Here is a 17,817-nt window from a genome sequence, read left to right as displayed (position 1 = left end):
CAACATGTAAGTTAATTAACGCACATCCTGAAATTACTGCGTGCGTTAATTACGTTACATGTTGTATACACGTATGCACATAGTATTATTTATACACACAATATACTAACGAATATAAGAAATAAGTAATTAAAAAATCTGTTTATTCTGCATTTGTAAATCACCTACGTTTTGTCTGTTTTTTCGTGTGCAGCTTGAAGAAAAATAATTAACGGTTCCATGCATAAAATATAGACCATTCTATTACCTTCATACCTTTAACTCTCAAAACATCTATCATCACTTCCATATCTTTGTAATTCAATAAAATACTCACGCGCATTCCTCTTCCGTAACTTTGGTGATATCTGTACATCTATAGAATTTACCCTGAAATCAAAATAATATTACACCACAAATGTTTATATAAAAAAAATATGTTCACCGACTCTTGGACTATATCATTCGATACTTATAGTCCGAGAGCTCGACAAACACATTTCAGAAAAAAAAAATTTTTGAATATTTTTTTCCATACTAACAGAATCACCTGACCTCGTTTACTAAAGTTCCAATAAATAAAGCTAAGCACATAAAACAAATAATTAGTACATTGGATAACAACATAGCTGATACTAACCTAGTTATTTTAGCATTAACCTAACTTGAAGTATGACTAACAACCATAATAATATTTCTATAAATAAATCTTGAAACTAACTTTTTTATACTTTGCCTTTTTTTTCTTTTTTTTTGACTTTTTAAATAATTATGGTCGTGAGTCATACAATAATCACAGTTGAAGATAGAAAACTGATTTGAATATCTTGTAAAGATACATAAAAAAGAACATACTTATTACAAACCTTTTACCCTGTATACCTATTTTTAAAATAATACAATTAATATTGACATTAAATTACCTTAAACAACTGTATACCCACAACAGCGAACATGAATTGCAACATATGATTTATAATGAAAATATTTCCAATCGATTTGATAGAAGCAAACACACACTTGACCACATACTAAAGCACAAAAAATGCAAAAAATGTTAAAGCGGCCAAAATAAAACGTTACCCAATTGAAGTATATTTTTTTATATTTTTTTTTGTATTTTTATTATCGCCCATTTGTCCCAATGTGCGTTTGTGTAGGTGTATGCAAACCACGATGCATAAGTTTGTGGAAAAAAACAAAATGCAAAAATTAAATAAAAATGTTAGAAATAAAAAAAAAACACAAAAAACTGGGGGGAAATGTCATCAACTTACATCGCGTTAGTCCTTGGTTTTACGGAAACAAAAAAAAACTTTATTCGCTTTTGTACAAACGTGTCAGGGTCCCGGTCTGACTGTAGCTTTTTAACAATAAAAAAAAACTTAAACACACTAATAAACCAAGTACCTCACTCCTAGTTTTCGAGTGAAATGTCAAGGTAGGGCATTGTGCAACAGAAACACACCGAAGCACTTAATTTTGAGTCCAAAAAATCACAAAATTCGTAAAAAAAAAAACTTAAAAAACATCACACAACACCTTTGGGCTAATTTTAATTGAAAAATAAAAACAAAACGAAGCATGCAAGCTCCTAGATAGAAATAACAAAATAGAATTTTTTGGACCCACGGGCAGAAGCGAAAAAAAATTGTTAGTAAACTAATTTTTTGTTTTGCACGTAAATAAGCCTCACACATATTAAAGAAACGAAATCAGATGATTTGTGTATAAAAGTAGATTTTTTAGAAAATATAGTGCAAGAATAATTTCCGGGTGCATAAAATACTTACTTCCATATAATGTAAATTGTAAATAAATTGACCCAAAGGTGTCTTAGTGAGTAAAAAAAATTGTAATATTGTTTGTCAATTTTTTCCTCTTCCCTACCTTGAACATTTGCACTCCCATGACAGCAAACATGAACTGTAGAAGATTTGTCACCAACAAAATGTTGCCAATCGTCTTAATAGCGACGATCACACATTGTACTACGTGCTAAAAATTGATAAAAATACTCTCTGTTTATTCTATCTCTACAAAAATATTATTTTACGAAGATTTTTTTAAAATATTCTGAGTAAGAATAGAAAATGTGAACACTAACCTTTAATCCTTTGGCTCTGTTGATTGCTCTTAAAGGCCTCAAAACTCGAAACACTCTCAAAATCTTAATGAAGTTCACAGTGTTTTTGGACCTGAACCAAAAAAAAAGTTTTTTTAATATAGCAGTAACTGCATAGGTACCTACTCTGGAGACTTAACAGATATAAATAACTTCAGAAAACCATCTTTATGGCTCTCACTCTTAAGAAAAATATCTCTTCACGATATATGTAGCTATTCATAAGAACCATGCTTTAATCACTTTTAAGAACATTTTGTAGTAAACACAACTAAAATCCACTTACCCATCCAAAGAAATCAAAGACACAATGACGACGAGTAAATCTAGCAAATTGAATGCAGATCTACAGAATGCATCCTTGTGTAAGATGAAGCCGTATGTGATGACCTTCAAGATCAGCTCCAACGTAAACACGGCGGTGAAAAAGTAGTCTATTTTACGTAGAATCTGTAAATAATTGCCCATTCACTAATACTACTATTCGTTATGATTGTGAATGTTTGCAAGTTAAACGATATTATTTTTACATAGGCTAGTCTTGGTGTTAGATGTCATAAGATCATTTGCAAACATTACGGGTAGTCAGAAAGTCTGAAAACCAATCTTAAGACTTAAATGTGTCAAGGAAGTCAGACGGGCAGTTGCTACACGTAATTACACTGGTACTGAGCTTCATTCGGATAGACTGGAAGTCGACCCGAACGTCGATGATGTAGATTTTACGGTTACATTGCTATACACGATATATGCCACTGCAAGACCTTGAGTAAACAGAAAAGATCTCCACTTAATATTAAAACATACCTCAGTCTGAGTCTCACTGTCTTTCGATCCTACAGGATCTTCCATTGCCAACATGAGTGACGACGCAAGAATACACAGCAGAATCAAATTCTTGAACCACGAGTTCTTCTGGATTTTGTAGCACGTCACTCGGAACCTGGAAAAACACAGCAACTTGTATTTTATCTTTGAATTTATCAAAGGTATAAGAGGGCCAACCAACATCGACCTTTCCCAATTGAAAACCTTATTTGACCGTGGTATAACCTGCGACCGACTGTACGATATAACTACCATTCAGCACCAAATGGGATATCAAAAGAGATTGTCAGCAGCATCTCCAAAACTCACACTGCGCTCACCTCTCAAGGGCGGTGAGTATGGGCAAAACCCACAAACTTATTTAGTCCTCCCTCAAAGAGGTGTAGTAAACAACATGAATCAAGATGGGTACAAACCAGTTAGTATTAGAGAAGATGAAGAAACTGCTGGCTTCGGGAATCGGTTTGTCCTCGTTCTTCATTTCCACGTCAGACAGCCTCCTGGGTCGAGCTGAAGTCGCGGCTAGCTGACGCTTTGGTGAATCATCTTTTTTTATATCTCCTGGGTATGAAAAAACATAAATTCTTGAATGTTATACTTATTCTTGTAAACTGCATATTAGTCCAGATTTGAGGAATCCCTATGGTTTTAATTATATGCATGTTTATTTTAAATAATATGTATGTATGTATATTTTTGTTATAAGAGCAGAAAGCAGATGATTTTTTGTAGTTTTTTATGTGATAGCAAATGAATAATGATTGGTTGAAGTTAAGAAATTAATTTCTTTTATCTTTCATAATTTTGGATTTACACACATTTCTTGCCCGAAATTACAGATTTGAATATTACTCACCATTTTGTTTCTTCTCAATTCCTACAAGTGTGTCGTTGGCTTCGTCTCTCGTTTCTTGTTCCTGCTCTTCCACGTCTTCTTCTGAACCTGTCTCTTCATATTCGTGGTCTGACCTGGAAACATTTACAACAAAAATCAGGTCTATATCATCATCATGATATTTTTGGGGTCCTGATTTCAATAATCATGATAAAACAAGAGCCTTTGATAAGTTTTACGATAGATGTAAAAAACAATAAATTAAAAGTGCTAAGAATAAAAAAGTTCCGCCCTTTGTCTTACCTGGGTACCCTTTTATATTTCTTGTAAGGCCGGCTGTTAGTGAACAGTTTAGAAGAGTAAAATTAGCAGATACAGAAACCAGATGAAATGCAGAGCATAGTTTTAGATAAGATATTTTCAGGATAAGTTAGGAAGATAGAGATATTAATAGAATGAAGATGGCAGAAAACTGAGATTTCTGATTGATAGATTTTCAACTAGCAGCAGCATTCCAGAAGATTTTAGATACGAAAAATGCATGTGTTAGTAATGTTTCATGATTAAAAGGTGCCTTAATACAAGAACTTATCACATATAAACATTAATTTACTTATCAACTAGCAGCAATTTAAAGGCAAGGTTGAAAGACTTACCCTTCACTAGAATATCCTTCTTCTTCGTTAACGTATTCATCATCAGTCTCGCCTCTCTCCTCATCCAGTTGAGGATTACCTGCTTCTGGATTTTCAGCTTCCTGTCAATAAAAAACATAACTTGAGATATCATAACAGTGATTATCTATTTCGTAATTTTCAACAGCAACATGCGCTTTTAGTTTCATAAATATTATAGCACTGTTCCTAACAGTATTTTTTTGCAATTGCTATTAAGGTACAGGTAAAAGTAGTTGAATCATTTCAGACTCAATAGTAGTACAAATGATGTAACTGTATGTTTCAAAGTTTTATATTTCTACATATTTTATTCAATCGGAAATTTTTCATTTCTCGTGTATGCAATCATATTTTAGTGAATTAATCATATCTTAAATAAATATGGATTAATCTTACGTCTTTCTCCTTTTGTATTTCATCCATCTCTTCAGCGTCTCCCAGATTGTCGACAGCGATAGCCAAGAACACGTTCAGCAGAATATCTGTATTTATTCTCTAAGGAAATTATTATTTTCTACTAACCCTTAGTCATTACCCACATCTCCGGAATACTTCTTATCATACACGGATAGACGCCTTACGCTTTTGTTAATCAGGTATTTTATTTATATATAATGGCTTTGAAACTGGTCCATTTGTTTTTCATACAAGCAGTACATAAGAAAATATTGAGATCGTTTTTGAAAAGGATACAGTTACCGCAGATGAAGATGACGATGAAGTAAATAGAGGCCAGCATCCCGGCCGTGCCGACACCACCGTACGCGTTGATACCGTGATACATCACAGCGTTCCAATCTTCACCAGTTAATATCTAGAAGATTTAATAAAATAAGAGTAAGAGGGGAAAATATCGAAACTGAAAATATAAAAAAATGCCTGATGTTTAGAATAAATCGGAGAAAGCTTCCCAAAAAAACAAAAAGAAAGGCTTTTGATTGATGTTTAAATAAAGACAAGGCGCAGACCTTCGTCAAAGAAGTTCAACAGTGTTTTAGAATGTGAATTTTCCTTAAACACTCGACTAACGAGTTTTTATCTCTTTTACAGTAAGACTAAAAGTGTTTGGTCGAAAAATAATATTACTTTTTCGGGTCTTTCTTTTACCTGGAACATAGTCAGCACAGCTTGCCAGAAAGAGTCAAAGTTGTGTCTCTCTTTCTCCTCCTCAGGCTCGTAATCAAATCTCCCTCCGAAGACTTGCATGCCCAGCAGCGCGAAGATCATGATGAACAAGAAGAGAAGCAGAAGTAAAGAGAAAATGGACTGGATCGAGTTCAGAAGAGATGCTACCAAGTTTGAGAGGGAACGCCAGTACCTGGAAAAAAGAGTAGAAAAATAAAAATTATTTCAATGGCAAATTATTTATCTGGCCAATATTAGACTCATAGACAATCTCATTATTTCTAAAAAACTAGCTTCCTCTAGCGGTTTCACCCAAACCCTGTGACAACTACTCCGCGCACCTCAGAAGACTATAGTCTTCCTCGATACCTTTTTCTTGAATGGGCCAAATAGACTGACCCGTTCTCAGAAACTAGTGCACAGATTTGAAAAACTCTTTCAGTGTAACGTGGCCTATTTATCAAAAATAACTATATATACTTTTTGTCCGGGTATATAGAGTAGTTCCCACGATAAGTATAACCGCTAGTGGAATCTATTCAATTACCAGATTCCTCCAGCAGTTACAGATCTAGAGATACAGATACCTACAGATATATCCAGAAAATACAGAGGAATAAAAACAAAACTTACTTGGTAACCTTAAAGACCCTGAGCAGTCGAACACACCGCAACACAGATATACCGAGCTGAGGAATGGTATCCGTGATGGTCAGCGCCAGCTCCACGATGGAACAGAACATCACAAAGCAGTCGAAACGGTTGAACAGGGAGACGAAGTAGCCCTGGAAGATGATGGAAAATTACAGACAATTAATGATTTAAACGTTGATAATACACAAGGGTTTTGGGCAGGAACGTGGATGGATATGGTGGAAGCGGAAGACCAAAGAAACGACGGATGGATTCTATGAAAATGTACATGTCTATAAAGAATGTTACTTGTGGTATGGTGGCTGGTAGAAGAGTATGGAAGAAAAAAACAAGCTAAACACCAGAAACTCTGACAACCAGAATTAGCAAGAGGTTGAGCGGTCTAGATGACCGGGTTGAGGAGATCTGATAGGCAGTTGCACCATGTAAAACACTGATACTCATCAACATCCAGTTGGACGAGAAGCCTAGGCAGGCTAAGCAGATGATGATGGACCACAGAAGTATAGATTAAAGTAAAAAAACATCGATATCAAGTGTAACTTACTTGCAAGCCCAGTGCGTACATCTTGACCAACATCTCCATGGTAAATAGCACGACGAAGAAATAGTTCGCATAGTTCTGGAAGTGGTCTAACCAGTGTGGTTGGCTGAAATCAAAGAAAACGCTTTAGTAAATAATATTCTTTATATTTCACAGGCCCTTCCTCGTAGTTCCGCCCGGGTCGTGTCTTGAGAGAACTATTTCGTACTACACAATAAAAAGTAGATTTTATTGTATCCTTTCTCAAGGTGCTGCGAACGGGTTGCCTGGGTAAGAGGCCAGAAGAGTTCAAACACACCATACAAGATACCTCAAGATGACTTGACTTGCGCAAGACGGCTGGCAGGAGCTGGATGCGAGTAGCCGAAAATCGATCTCAGTGGCGTGCACTTGGAGAGGCCTATGTCCAGCAGTGGACTGCGATAGGCTGATGATGATACAAGATACCAGATCCATGTAAAACACTGATATTCAGCTGGACCTGGTTAGACAGCAAGCCAACTATTACATAGTTTCTCAACTATACCACCAGACAGATTTTGTGGCAGCATTTCAGAAAGTTTTATCCTGGTTTAAATAAAGGAGGCTAAGGATACTTACTCATGATGTTCAGTAGCTAACACCAACGTGTTCAGGAATACTAGTACAATGATAGCCCAGTAGAACGTCTGAGATTTCACCGCCTTTCTGCATTGTCTTCTTAAACGTCGATTCACCTGAAAGTTTATTATTTTTCATTATTTTGTCATGTTTAATGGGTACATAGCTCGTACCAGCGGCATCCCCAAAGTATGGAAGACCTCAATTCGGGTGTTTATATTATTTGTTTTTGGAGATATTTTGTTGTTATTTTCATTATACAGTGCTAGCTGCTTCCCCTTGGTATCACCCAAGTCCCAGAGGCATTGCTTCCCGGGTAGATTATGGCCTCTAGAGTTTCCAGTTTTATCTCTATACCAAATTGTATCACTATCAGTTCAGCCGTTTGAGAGTAAAATTGTGTTACACTAGCTTACTTTCTTATTTGTAGTTTTATTACTATAGTTCTGTACCTTGTCGAACCTCCTACAATAAATCTTGCAGGTAGACCCGTGCCCTTGTTCAGTACTTGTATTTATATTGCTTTGAGATCCTTCGTTGCTTTTTCTGTCTTTTTTGCCTGAAATACAAAAAAAAATATTCGCTTTCTACTAATTATTCTGAATAATACTTTCACATATAAAATTTTACATATTTTTATGTGCCTTTGTAAGTTTAAATTCCACCTTCTTCGGCATTAACATATTCGAGTACTAATTCAACTTTACCTTGTGAGTCCGTATCATCTTCTTTCTGTCCCTGATCATTCTCAAGGTCCAATTCTTCGGCTACTGTGATCCAATTCAGGTATCCTTTCAAATCTTCTTCAAACTGCTGTCTTTCACGGGACTTTTGGAAATCACCTCGATTTTTCGCTTTTTCTCTTTCTTTAGAGAATTCTCTGTGAAGATAATAATCAAAGTAAGTTTAAAAAAATGAGTGACAAAAAAGAACAGTTGAATTGAGGACCTCCTCCTTTGTTGAGGTCGGTAAAAAAAATTGGTCTGCAGTTTTCACATGCCATCTTTTTTATGCTGGGGTGATCATGCTAACATTCCCGAATAACAGGCAAAAGTCTTACAGTGCACTAAATATAAATGTAATACCTACCTACAGTAGAGAAATATCGTACAATTTTCTAGAATTTACTATACTCACTCATCCTTACACAACTGCAGTAGTCATGAAATGCGACAACAAGATGAATTATGTCAAAAGCAAGATATTTACATCTTTTCTTTGAAATCAGTTTACATCACCACAATATTAGGTAATTCTTAGGAATTTAAAGTGGTTTTATTATTTCTAGCTTCTAATTCAGCACACGGCATTTGTCATTCTGAGTTTTATATATTCGTTTTTAAATAGTCTGAGAGAATCATCATCATGCATCTTTTTGCTAGTGAAAGATGTCCTCGATTCTCGAATCGGCACAATAAAAAACCTACATCCAAGTTTTGCTGTGAAAGCCCTACTAAAAGATAGACATGGTCACTTTCTCTTTTATAATATTAATAAGGATATAACACTTACCCAGACAACACACCAAGAATGAGGTTCATGACGAAGAAGTTACCAAAGATGACCAGCGTCACGAAGTAGATCCACGGCCACGTGTTGCCTTTAACGTTGGCTATCTGAAACATACAGTTCAACCTATATTAGTATTTATTCAAACAACATTGATCAAAGTCAGTCAAAGATACAAATGGAAGGAACTTCTATGTATAATTATAAAAAAAAGTTTACTTTCGGAAAAGGAAGCAGCTCTTTGTCAATATCATTCTTTGGAAATTGTGTGCCAGATCTACCAACCCAGTAGAAGTTAGCAGAGATAGGGGGTAAGGGAAAACAAGGGGAATGAACAAAATCCTAAGGTTTATAGCTGTAAATAGATAGATACTTTATTAAGTAATGTAAAAAAATTTAGGCACTATGGACTGGAAACAAATCAACCAAAAACATGTAAAGATAATAATAACACTCACAGCATACATAATATCAGTCCATCCTTCAAGAGTGATACACTGGAAGACGGTCAGCATAGCATAACCGATGTTATCGAAGTTGGTGATGCCGTAGTTGATTCCAGGCCAGTCGCCGCGGCAGACGTAGTTCTCAGGACACTTGTAGCCGAAGTCACCGGGCTCACTGTTGCAGGGGCTTGGGTCGTCTATGAGCTCATCTGGAATGTGGTTATGTTTATGATGACATTAATGATAGAATCACTCTAGGGCTAGGGGAATATATTGATGTTAACTGATAAAACGTAAATCAAGAACAAGCCACTGCCAGACCTATTGGTTATAAAAAATTGCCCACTTCTACAGTGGGTATAATAATTGCCCACTGACTCTTTCTTTTTATTCATGTCCTTATTCACGCAATGTAGCCATTTTTCGGTCTGCTTTTACTCCTTACGGAACGGAATAGATGGTTCTATTTCGTTCATGTATCGCGACAACTCTTAGCTTTCATTTTTTTACTGTCATTGGGGCGGCCACTCTTAGATACTTTCCAATTTACTTGTCATAAAACAGAGTATTGTAATGATTAATAATTAACCAAAGAAAAACGCAAAGAAAAACATCATACAGACCTTTAGTCCCGTTCTTGAAGCAAGTTTCATGCAAGATGCCAGAGAACAGCTCCAAGCCGATGATAGCGTAGATGATGATCACGAACAGGACTAAGAAAGCGATGTGGAACAACGGCACCATTGCTTTCAATATGGAATTTAACACAATTTGGAGACCTGGAATATAAAATACATCAGATTAGCATTCCATCTTCTCAGATTTTAGGCTTGCTTTTATCATAAAGGGGGACTTACTATGTGCAAATTTTTGTATCCACTACCATACAATTTATTCTGAACTTCTAAGTAGTAATAAAATTAATTCACTCCAAAGTCAATCTTTGCTGACCTTAAGATCATATCGATATGTATAGGTACCTAGTTAGCAGTTTTCTTGAATTTCTCATGTACATTGGATTAAATAGTGATCAGGAGATGTAAAAGGATGGGTTAGACACTCACTTGGCACACCAGAGACCAGTCGAAGAGGCCTCAACACTCGGAAAGCTCTTAAAGCCTTCACGTCAAATGAGTCTTTTGAAATATATTGCAGGATCATACTCGCTATACTGAAACACAAAAAATGTCACTTTAAATATCTGGTATTATTAACATAAATATAAACGAAATACAGTAGCAGCTCTTTAAGATAATATTTTTTATACAATCTGCCTAGTGTGTAAAGATCTGATCCTATATTAGTCTAAATGTTGTGACTGCCTATTCACAACTAGCGATGTTCTTCTTGTCTGTCATAGAGATTAAAATGATTATCACGACCTTTCTCGTCCATTACACCATCGACAATATTATCAATATTCTCTATCTCCATCTAAGCATCAAATTCACCATCTTTTTCTATCGCTCTTCTAGCACCACCAAACAAAGAGTAGGTTAGAAACTCACCCAATAGTTACGATGGTGAAATCCAAACTGTTCCAGGTGTTCCTGAGATACGCTCCCGGGTGGAACAGAAAGCCGTATGCGATGATCTTCATCACGCACTCCCCGGTGAATATCACCATGAATATCCATTCTACTTTTTCCTGAAATCAGTTTATGGAAAGCATTAACTTCAGTTGCTAATAGAACTGATTAAGCTATTTAAACCCGATTTGGGAATCAAACCCGAGATGTAATTCACAGTAGTCGTGCTGAACGACTCCTAGACCAACGAGGTATTCATAGGTACAATATATGTACATACTGCGAATGGGTATGTATTTTGTATGGGTAGGATTGACCGAAGTAGATAAATATTTTGTAGAAAAGCTTCTCATTTCCGCGTGGTCTTTAATCTCTTTGAGTCAATATACTCTACAGGCAACAGTGTTGGCAAAGACTTATGGTGTTGGCATAACAACATCTGGCGTTTATAACAATGTATTTAAGAATTTAAATAACTTAATATACGTATGTATTTAAACTGTACTCACCAATATTTGATTAGTATTATTAGTATCACTGCACGGATACGGTGTGAAAACTGCTAAAGCTATACAATTTGCAAAAATCGTCGTCAATATCATGTATTCAAATGGTCTGAAAGAGGTTGGTTAAGGAAATCTTTGAAAAATACTGTGCATAATAAATTCGTCATCATCTGCCTTTTTATAGTCCCACTGCAGGCCACAGGTCTGTTTCTATGCCAAAAAATGACCGTTAGACGCCATGCTTGCTCAAGGCGGGTGCGATATCAGACTTTATAGTCCAAGTTTCCTCAGCATGTTTTCCTTCACTGATTCTTTGTGAATTACAGGATAGCTAAAGTAATGACTAATGCCTAAGTTAAAAGGTAAGGTACATTGGCACATTCAGCACTTTGTGAAATCAAACCTATACACTTATACTTGAGAAGCTGGTACTTAACCAATAGATAGGCCACCATATTATTTACTTTGTCATTTTCATCTAATAATTAATCTTAAATAAATAGACATGACTTTTGCAAAGGATACTTCCACTCAACAATATCATAGCACAACTTCCTCAAGGGATTCTTAAGTCCTAAGCAGAACAGACTTCGTTTAGGTTTCTCAGGCTGTGGCTTGCCCCGCGGCCTCGCCGGCTTGCGGGGAGCCGGGGTTGGGGCTGCTATGCTCGGGTCTACCACGCTATCGGCTCCGGGGGTCGTAGCCCCAGTGGTTTGGGGCTGTTCCGTTGACATTTTTACCTGGAAAGAAAGAAAAGGGGAATTTAGATTGCAATAAGACCAGTAACAGTGCACAGATTTGGTTTCCTTATGTGTACCTATGTAGTATGTTAACTTTTCCACGATTACTTTGATATTTATATTATGATATTTGAGGTCCACCGATCGTTCTAAAACAGTGTATTTATTGGTCCTTAAGGAATTATTTTTATAACCGATCATAAAAAAATTGAGGTAAAAAGAACAATTTCAGTTTCTCCCTACATAATTTGAATTGATCAGCAGTGACCATCGGAAAAATTTGAATACTCAGTAATCAGAAGGATCACATCCGTCCCCTCGAAAGATTTATCGAATTAATGCACAATTTACGACATTATACGTCGTAAACGAAATGTAAGCCAGTTCATAAAATTGAGATATTTCGCCAATATTATTGACTTTCCGAGTAGGCGTCCGATGATGTTTGTTCGATCTATTGAAATGACAGAATATTGAAAAATAAACTGAACAAATGGCCGAGTAGATATATAGAAGTCAGGAAAATAGCTGTGTTTATATATACATTTGAAGTCGGCTTGCATGTAAATCTAACTCTTACCGATGTGAATATTCCCCGCATATTCCCGATTATATACCAAAAGTTGTCATTATATTGTAGGTACAGATGTTTATCTTACGAAAACGAGTGACCCATACTTGTGTGTGTGTGCATGTACATTGAAAGTAATAACGATTATGAATATGAAATACACGATTCTTTGTACTGTCCGTGGCTTACGATTCAGTTCTTAGCCTGCCGAAGCGAAAAAAATATGCTAAAGCAATATCTTAATACAAAACCAATAAAAACAGATTATATAAAACAACAAAATCTAGGTTTTACACTACAAAACATACTAGTAACGTACCGCGGAAGACGTTGCATCCAAAATTAGACTCCTTTATAGCACTTTTGACCCCGAATCGTGAATGCGAAACATAAAGACTTAAAGACAGACAAGGTCTAGAGCAAATATAACGCATTCGTCAAGGGGTGTGTTTGTTTATAATTTCTCATAATAACTATGTAACAAACAACTAACATGACTGCATATTTGTTTGTTTGTGATGAAATCTAAAGAGACTGCCTTCCATTGCGACCCGGTTCATCCGTATTGAAGACAGCCTGTGTTTACCTTAAAGATCTCAATAGAGAATATCTCAATCAGTCCATCGATTTTAGCGTAATTACGTAACACACAAATAAAATTACTTTCGTAAGTAATATTAAAAAGGTAGAAATGATTGGGTATGGCTATCGCCTATCGATCCTAACTACTTACCTTTCGATGTGACATAAATACATACACAGTCTCTAAAACCTTAAAAAACGTCCAAAAACTTTGTGAAATTCATGGTCCATTTCTTCACCATTGAACAAGTCTTTATCTATAATAACTAGGAGCGGATTAAAAAGAAATATAGCATCAGAAGTACTATCGAAAGTCTAGTATCTAAAGCAGACAGAAATATAGTCGAAAATACACTCACTATGACGTCAAACAGTCATATTTCATTCCGCAGTCTTGCCAGACAGACGCATTGAATAACTGAGTATATTGTCGTTTTATCATCTAAGATAAATTTCATATTTGTCTTGTCATAGGGCAAAGGTTTTATATACTAGCTGGTTCAAACGGATTCGCCTGTCTCCCTTCCTAAGAATCATCCTCCGAGCCTTTTTCCCAACTATGTTGGGGTCGGCTTCTAGTCTACTTGGATGTAGCAGAGTACAGTGCTTTACAAGGAGCGACTGCAATATATGACCCCATCAACCCAGTTACCCGGGCAACCTAATACCCCTTGGTTAGACTAGTGTCAAACTTACTGGCTTCTGACTACCCGTAACGACTGCCAAGGATGTTCAATGACAGCCGGGACCTACGGGACCTAAAGTCCCTTTCTAAGAATAGATAAATAAAATCACGTATATCTGTGATAGCCATTATCAGTCACTTTTCAGGAAAGAATCACTGTGATTTTGTATATATCTCTAACAGCCGTTTAAGTTTAAGGGAAAGAGTAACAAACAAAAATTTTATTTTCACAAAATATAAATGTCCACTGCTAGACAAAGGCTTCCCTTGAGCTGAGGAATTAACATTTCTCCCTATTCATGTTTCTCCAAATATATAGACATTATTTACTGTTGTAGATTGCAGACAACTAGTATCTAAGTAAATAAAGAAATAATCATATGTTATTTAAGTACATCAAAATATGGGACTCGTTATTTATTTATTTATTTATTTAACACTTTTGTACACATAGAACACAAACAATAATAAATAATAGGAAAAAATTGTACAAGGGCACAGCTTATCTCTAATGAAATTTCTTCCAGCAGGCCCGTTATGGGAGAGTTAGAATAGAAGTTAATATCACTGAATGAAACACGAGTGGATAAATCCATGTCAATTAATAAGTCTATAAACCGTATTGGAAGAATCGTAAAAATGTATCGTAAAACGATTCCTTGTTTGTAAGAGATAAAGTCAGTAGGTATACCTACAGATCAAATAATATATTTACGAGTATTTCATGTCGCGTATACTTTTGCAGTAAGTAGGAGAAAATTATGGATTTATTATTTGGGAATTTTGATGATTTTAGATAAACTTTTTACGTAAAGAACGTAAGTATCGTGTTGATATCATGTTTATCAGAATGCCAGTGGTTTCACCTATTCCTTGATGGAACTACTTTACACCTTCCCGCTCCCAGATAAAATGTAGCCCATGTATAATGTTATCCTAGGTATATTACTGCCCATTTTCACTGTGCAGCAAGAAGTAACAAAAATACACACTCAGGAACTTTCCCGTTTACAATACTTGTAGGATTATGATCTAACAACGTGTCTCACGCTATACCACTTTGGCCAAACGTTTTGTCCTCAATATTGTTGAAACATTTTACTACACTGTGATAGTCCAAACGATACCCAGAAAGTCTTTCAGAATTGTTGAGTAATTTCTTTATCACGAATGTACCTATTTTGTTTTTGGGTTAGTGTTCCAAAGTCTGGGTCATTACCAAAGAGTACCTTTATTGACACTGCTTTGCTTAAAATGATACTTGGGAGAATCTAGTTGGTACTCATAATACCTGCTCCTGGGTAAAGAATCCACAGCAACATTTTCCGATACTTAAATGAAAAACATATGAAGAGTCAGAAGAGTGAATGGAAAATTACAGTTCATCATTTTCAACTACTCTATGCTAACGTAATACGTTCGGAACATAAAAATAAATAAGCATAAACTACATTAATATAAACTATACTTTTATCATAATTCTTATTTACTAATTCAAATGAGATATCTAGTCAAAGAAATGAATGATTAATCTCTTTAAATTTTTCGATAACCCTCGACTCCACTCATTTTTTGATCTACAATTCTTGGCATGCCGCCATTTTGAAATTAATTGCTGAAAGCAATCCGTCATTTTTATTTCGTGATCTCTTTCAATCTTAGTGTGGAAGTGTTTAGATAACCGACTTATGCAATGTGCTGACTTCCGTGGATTTTGAAGGTTAAAGAATTAAATAAAATATGATTTCTTTTCAATCTTTATTTCCGCCTTCAGTGTTTAGAATAAATAAGGTAATGTTTTAGCATGTCTAATGTACTCTTTTAGACTTTGAGAATTACTGCTGTACCTATTGCTAAAGACAAGAACTTTGGTGAAACCCCGAGCACAGAATGAGGTCTACTACTTACCTAACGTCATAAATCTACAAGATCGGCTTTCCTTGCAGCGCTTTTACATTAGTGGATTTTACGTTACGGCCTATGGGTAGAAAACAATTGACAACTGTCATCTCTGTTACACTAATTCTGTTACATTTTCACCAAAAAATACCTAATTTAGGGATCCCCTAAGAGCATCCAGGGAACACTTAATACGAATTTCGTTGTCACCAAAGTTTAAGTGTCCCTTATAACCTTTCAGTTTAGTAGGTCCTTATTCTAAGTGACACTTGGCGAAATGTTAGGAGATTGTTGGTGAAAACGGGCATAAGTAAGGCAAGTGAACATTTACAATATTAGATATCACAACTTCACAAGTTTTCCAAAATTGTGAATCCACTTTCTTTACCGACTGTCCTATGTAGGTACCACGTAGGAAAACTTTTGGCTAGATACTGGACTCGATACTAGCATAGTCCACAATGAGGCGATCTAATTGAACTGTTTTGACTTCAATTGATATCGTAATGGAACAAATGGTGATATTTCGATGAATCGATCATAATAGCAAGATTTGACATCTTGATCAAAGAACATTTCATCTTTGATCCTATTTCAGAGCTCATGTCTAGACTGTTGAAGTTAGTTGTAAAAGCTAGTAGATACTGGACTATACTGAGCTACGTACCTTGATTTTTTTTTTAGAAACTACTTTATGCACATACCTAATCATTCTTATATGCGGAATTACCGAGAGTATATACCTAAAAATCATGCTTCAACCACTCTAAATTAAATAAACATAAGTATCGTTATGTTATCCAGAAAATTAATATCTATTCAAAATCACTCAGAGATAAATTGCACACTGAACACTTCTAGGGACACTTGACTACATAAAAACACAACACTAAAGCAAAAAAAAGCTTTTAAATACCATAAAAAATCCCCATAATACTTTTCTTCTACCAATTCAATGCGTCCCGTGGCGCCCTAGAAGCACTAATTGGTGATATAATAATTGGCTGTTAGAAAAGCTTGATAAGTACAAAGTATTGGTTACATTATTGTTTCCATTGGACAGACGAAAGTTACTTTCCTATTTACAATATTTCTTCCACTCGTCATACTGACACTCACTCCCTTCCTATTCATGTCATCTTTCAGGCAATCCATCCATCTTTTCTTAGATCTTCCTCTTTTTTTTTTTTTATCGACGTAAAATCATCAATGACCCTCCCGCTGTGGGTTAGCAGCGGTGAGGGAGTGTCAGACTTTACTGACTAAAATCGTCGTGTTCCGTCATATGCCTTTTATGTACCAGGGCCGCGGTATCTCTTTCGAACAACCCGCAGCCCCGGCAGGCCTTGGCCCTGCTGGGCCCCGCTGGGGTTGCTGACGTCTCTTTGAGGAGCGCGTGGAACAACGCGCGCCGTCGACACGGGTCTGTCGTCTAGGAAGACAGAGGGACGATGAGCCACCCGAACTCACCGCCCACAGACCCACGCCTACGGTGGCCGGGAGTCATCTCGCGACACCCGGCGCCCATGGTGTCTACCTGGTCCAGCGCGGCGGCCGGGATGAGAGGTGCGGACTCTCTGGCGTTCCGCCTCCTCCTTCTCGAGCATGACCGCTTCGCAGAAGGAGGCGACGGCATCCCATTCCCTCTCGCCCCGGACCATGGCCTGAACCAGGGCCGGACGCGAGGGTCGCCGCCGCCCAAAGCCTCGACGAGGACCCGGCGGTGCCCTCCCATGCGGGGCACACCTGGACTGTGTGGTCCACCGTGTCCTCGGGGCTGTCCGCACAATGGTGACACCTCCTCACGACCGATGCGGTGCAGGTACCTCCCGAAACAACCGTGTCCGGTGAGGACCTGCGTCATGCGGTACGTGAGGGCGCCGTGACTCCTCCCGAGCCACTCCTCAAAGAGGGACTTACCGCCACGATGGTGGCGTGCCCTGCACTGGGTTGCGATAGTCGCCCCTCCAGGCCACCATGAGA

General features: G+C 36.8%; 1 protein-coding gene across 7 annotated transcripts in view; it reads right to left on the bottom strand.

The window, feature by feature from the left end:
• Positions 1-17,817, bottom strand: part of LOC110372633 (muscle calcium channel subunit alpha-1) — a 69,914-nt gene that overhangs the window by 15,037 nt on the left and 37,060 nt on the right. For 5 of the 7 annotated variants that reach the window (XR_010277811.1, XR_010277813.1, XR_010277812.1 and 2 more), the window contains exons 2-25: positions 11,883-12,097; positions 11,361-11,466; positions 10,831-10,970; positions 10,387-10,493; positions 9,946-10,101; positions 9,335-9,531; positions 8,880-8,983; positions 8,075-8,247; positions 7,820-7,926; positions 7,368-7,483; positions 6,771-6,873; positions 6,203-6,354; positions 5,552-5,762; positions 5,138-5,258; positions 4,841-4,926; positions 4,424-4,524; positions 4,071-4,103; positions 3,789-3,901; positions 3,349-3,493; positions 2,912-3,047; positions 2,391-2,554; positions 2,087-2,177; positions 1,870-1,977; positions 317-369 (exon numbers count right to left, since the gene is read on the bottom strand). Coding sequence is in view for 4 of the 7 variants with exons in the window: in XM_064041854.1 (XP_063897924.1) it covers positions 317-369; positions 1,870-1,977; positions 2,087-2,177; positions 2,391-2,554; positions 2,912-3,047; positions 3,349-3,493; positions 3,789-3,901; positions 4,071-4,103; positions 4,424-4,524; positions 4,841-4,926; positions 5,138-5,258; positions 5,552-5,762; positions 6,203-6,354; positions 6,771-6,873; positions 7,368-7,483; positions 7,820-7,926; positions 8,075-8,247; positions 8,880-8,983; positions 9,335-9,531; positions 9,946-10,101; positions 10,387-10,493; positions 10,831-10,970; positions 11,361-11,466; positions 11,883-12,097 (3,038 nt within the window). In the remaining 3 variants the exon portion in view is untranslated. The remainder of the gene's footprint in view (positions 1-316; positions 370-1,869; positions 1,978-2,086; positions 2,178-2,390; positions 2,555-2,911; positions 3,048-3,348; positions 3,494-3,788; positions 3,902-4,070; positions 4,104-4,423; positions 4,525-4,840; positions 4,927-5,137; positions 5,259-5,551; positions 5,763-6,202; positions 6,355-6,770; positions 6,874-7,367; positions 7,484-7,819; positions 7,927-8,074; positions 8,248-8,879; positions 8,984-9,334; positions 9,532-9,945; positions 10,102-10,386; positions 10,494-10,830; positions 10,971-11,360; positions 11,467-11,882; positions 12,098-17,817) is intronic. The other 2 variants (XM_064041857.1, XM_064041855.1) reach the window with 2 other exon arrangements.

Source organism: Helicoverpa armigera, chromosome 26 (genome assembly GCF_030705265.1).
Source record: "Helicoverpa armigera isolate CAAS_96S chromosome 26, ASM3070526v1, whole genome shotgun sequence".
NCBI classification, from domain to species: domain Eukaryota; kingdom Metazoa; phylum Arthropoda; class Insecta; order Lepidoptera; family Noctuidae; genus Helicoverpa; species Helicoverpa armigera.
Note: the sequence above shows the minus strand (reverse complement) of the source record. Positions and strands in the feature narration are given on the sequence as shown.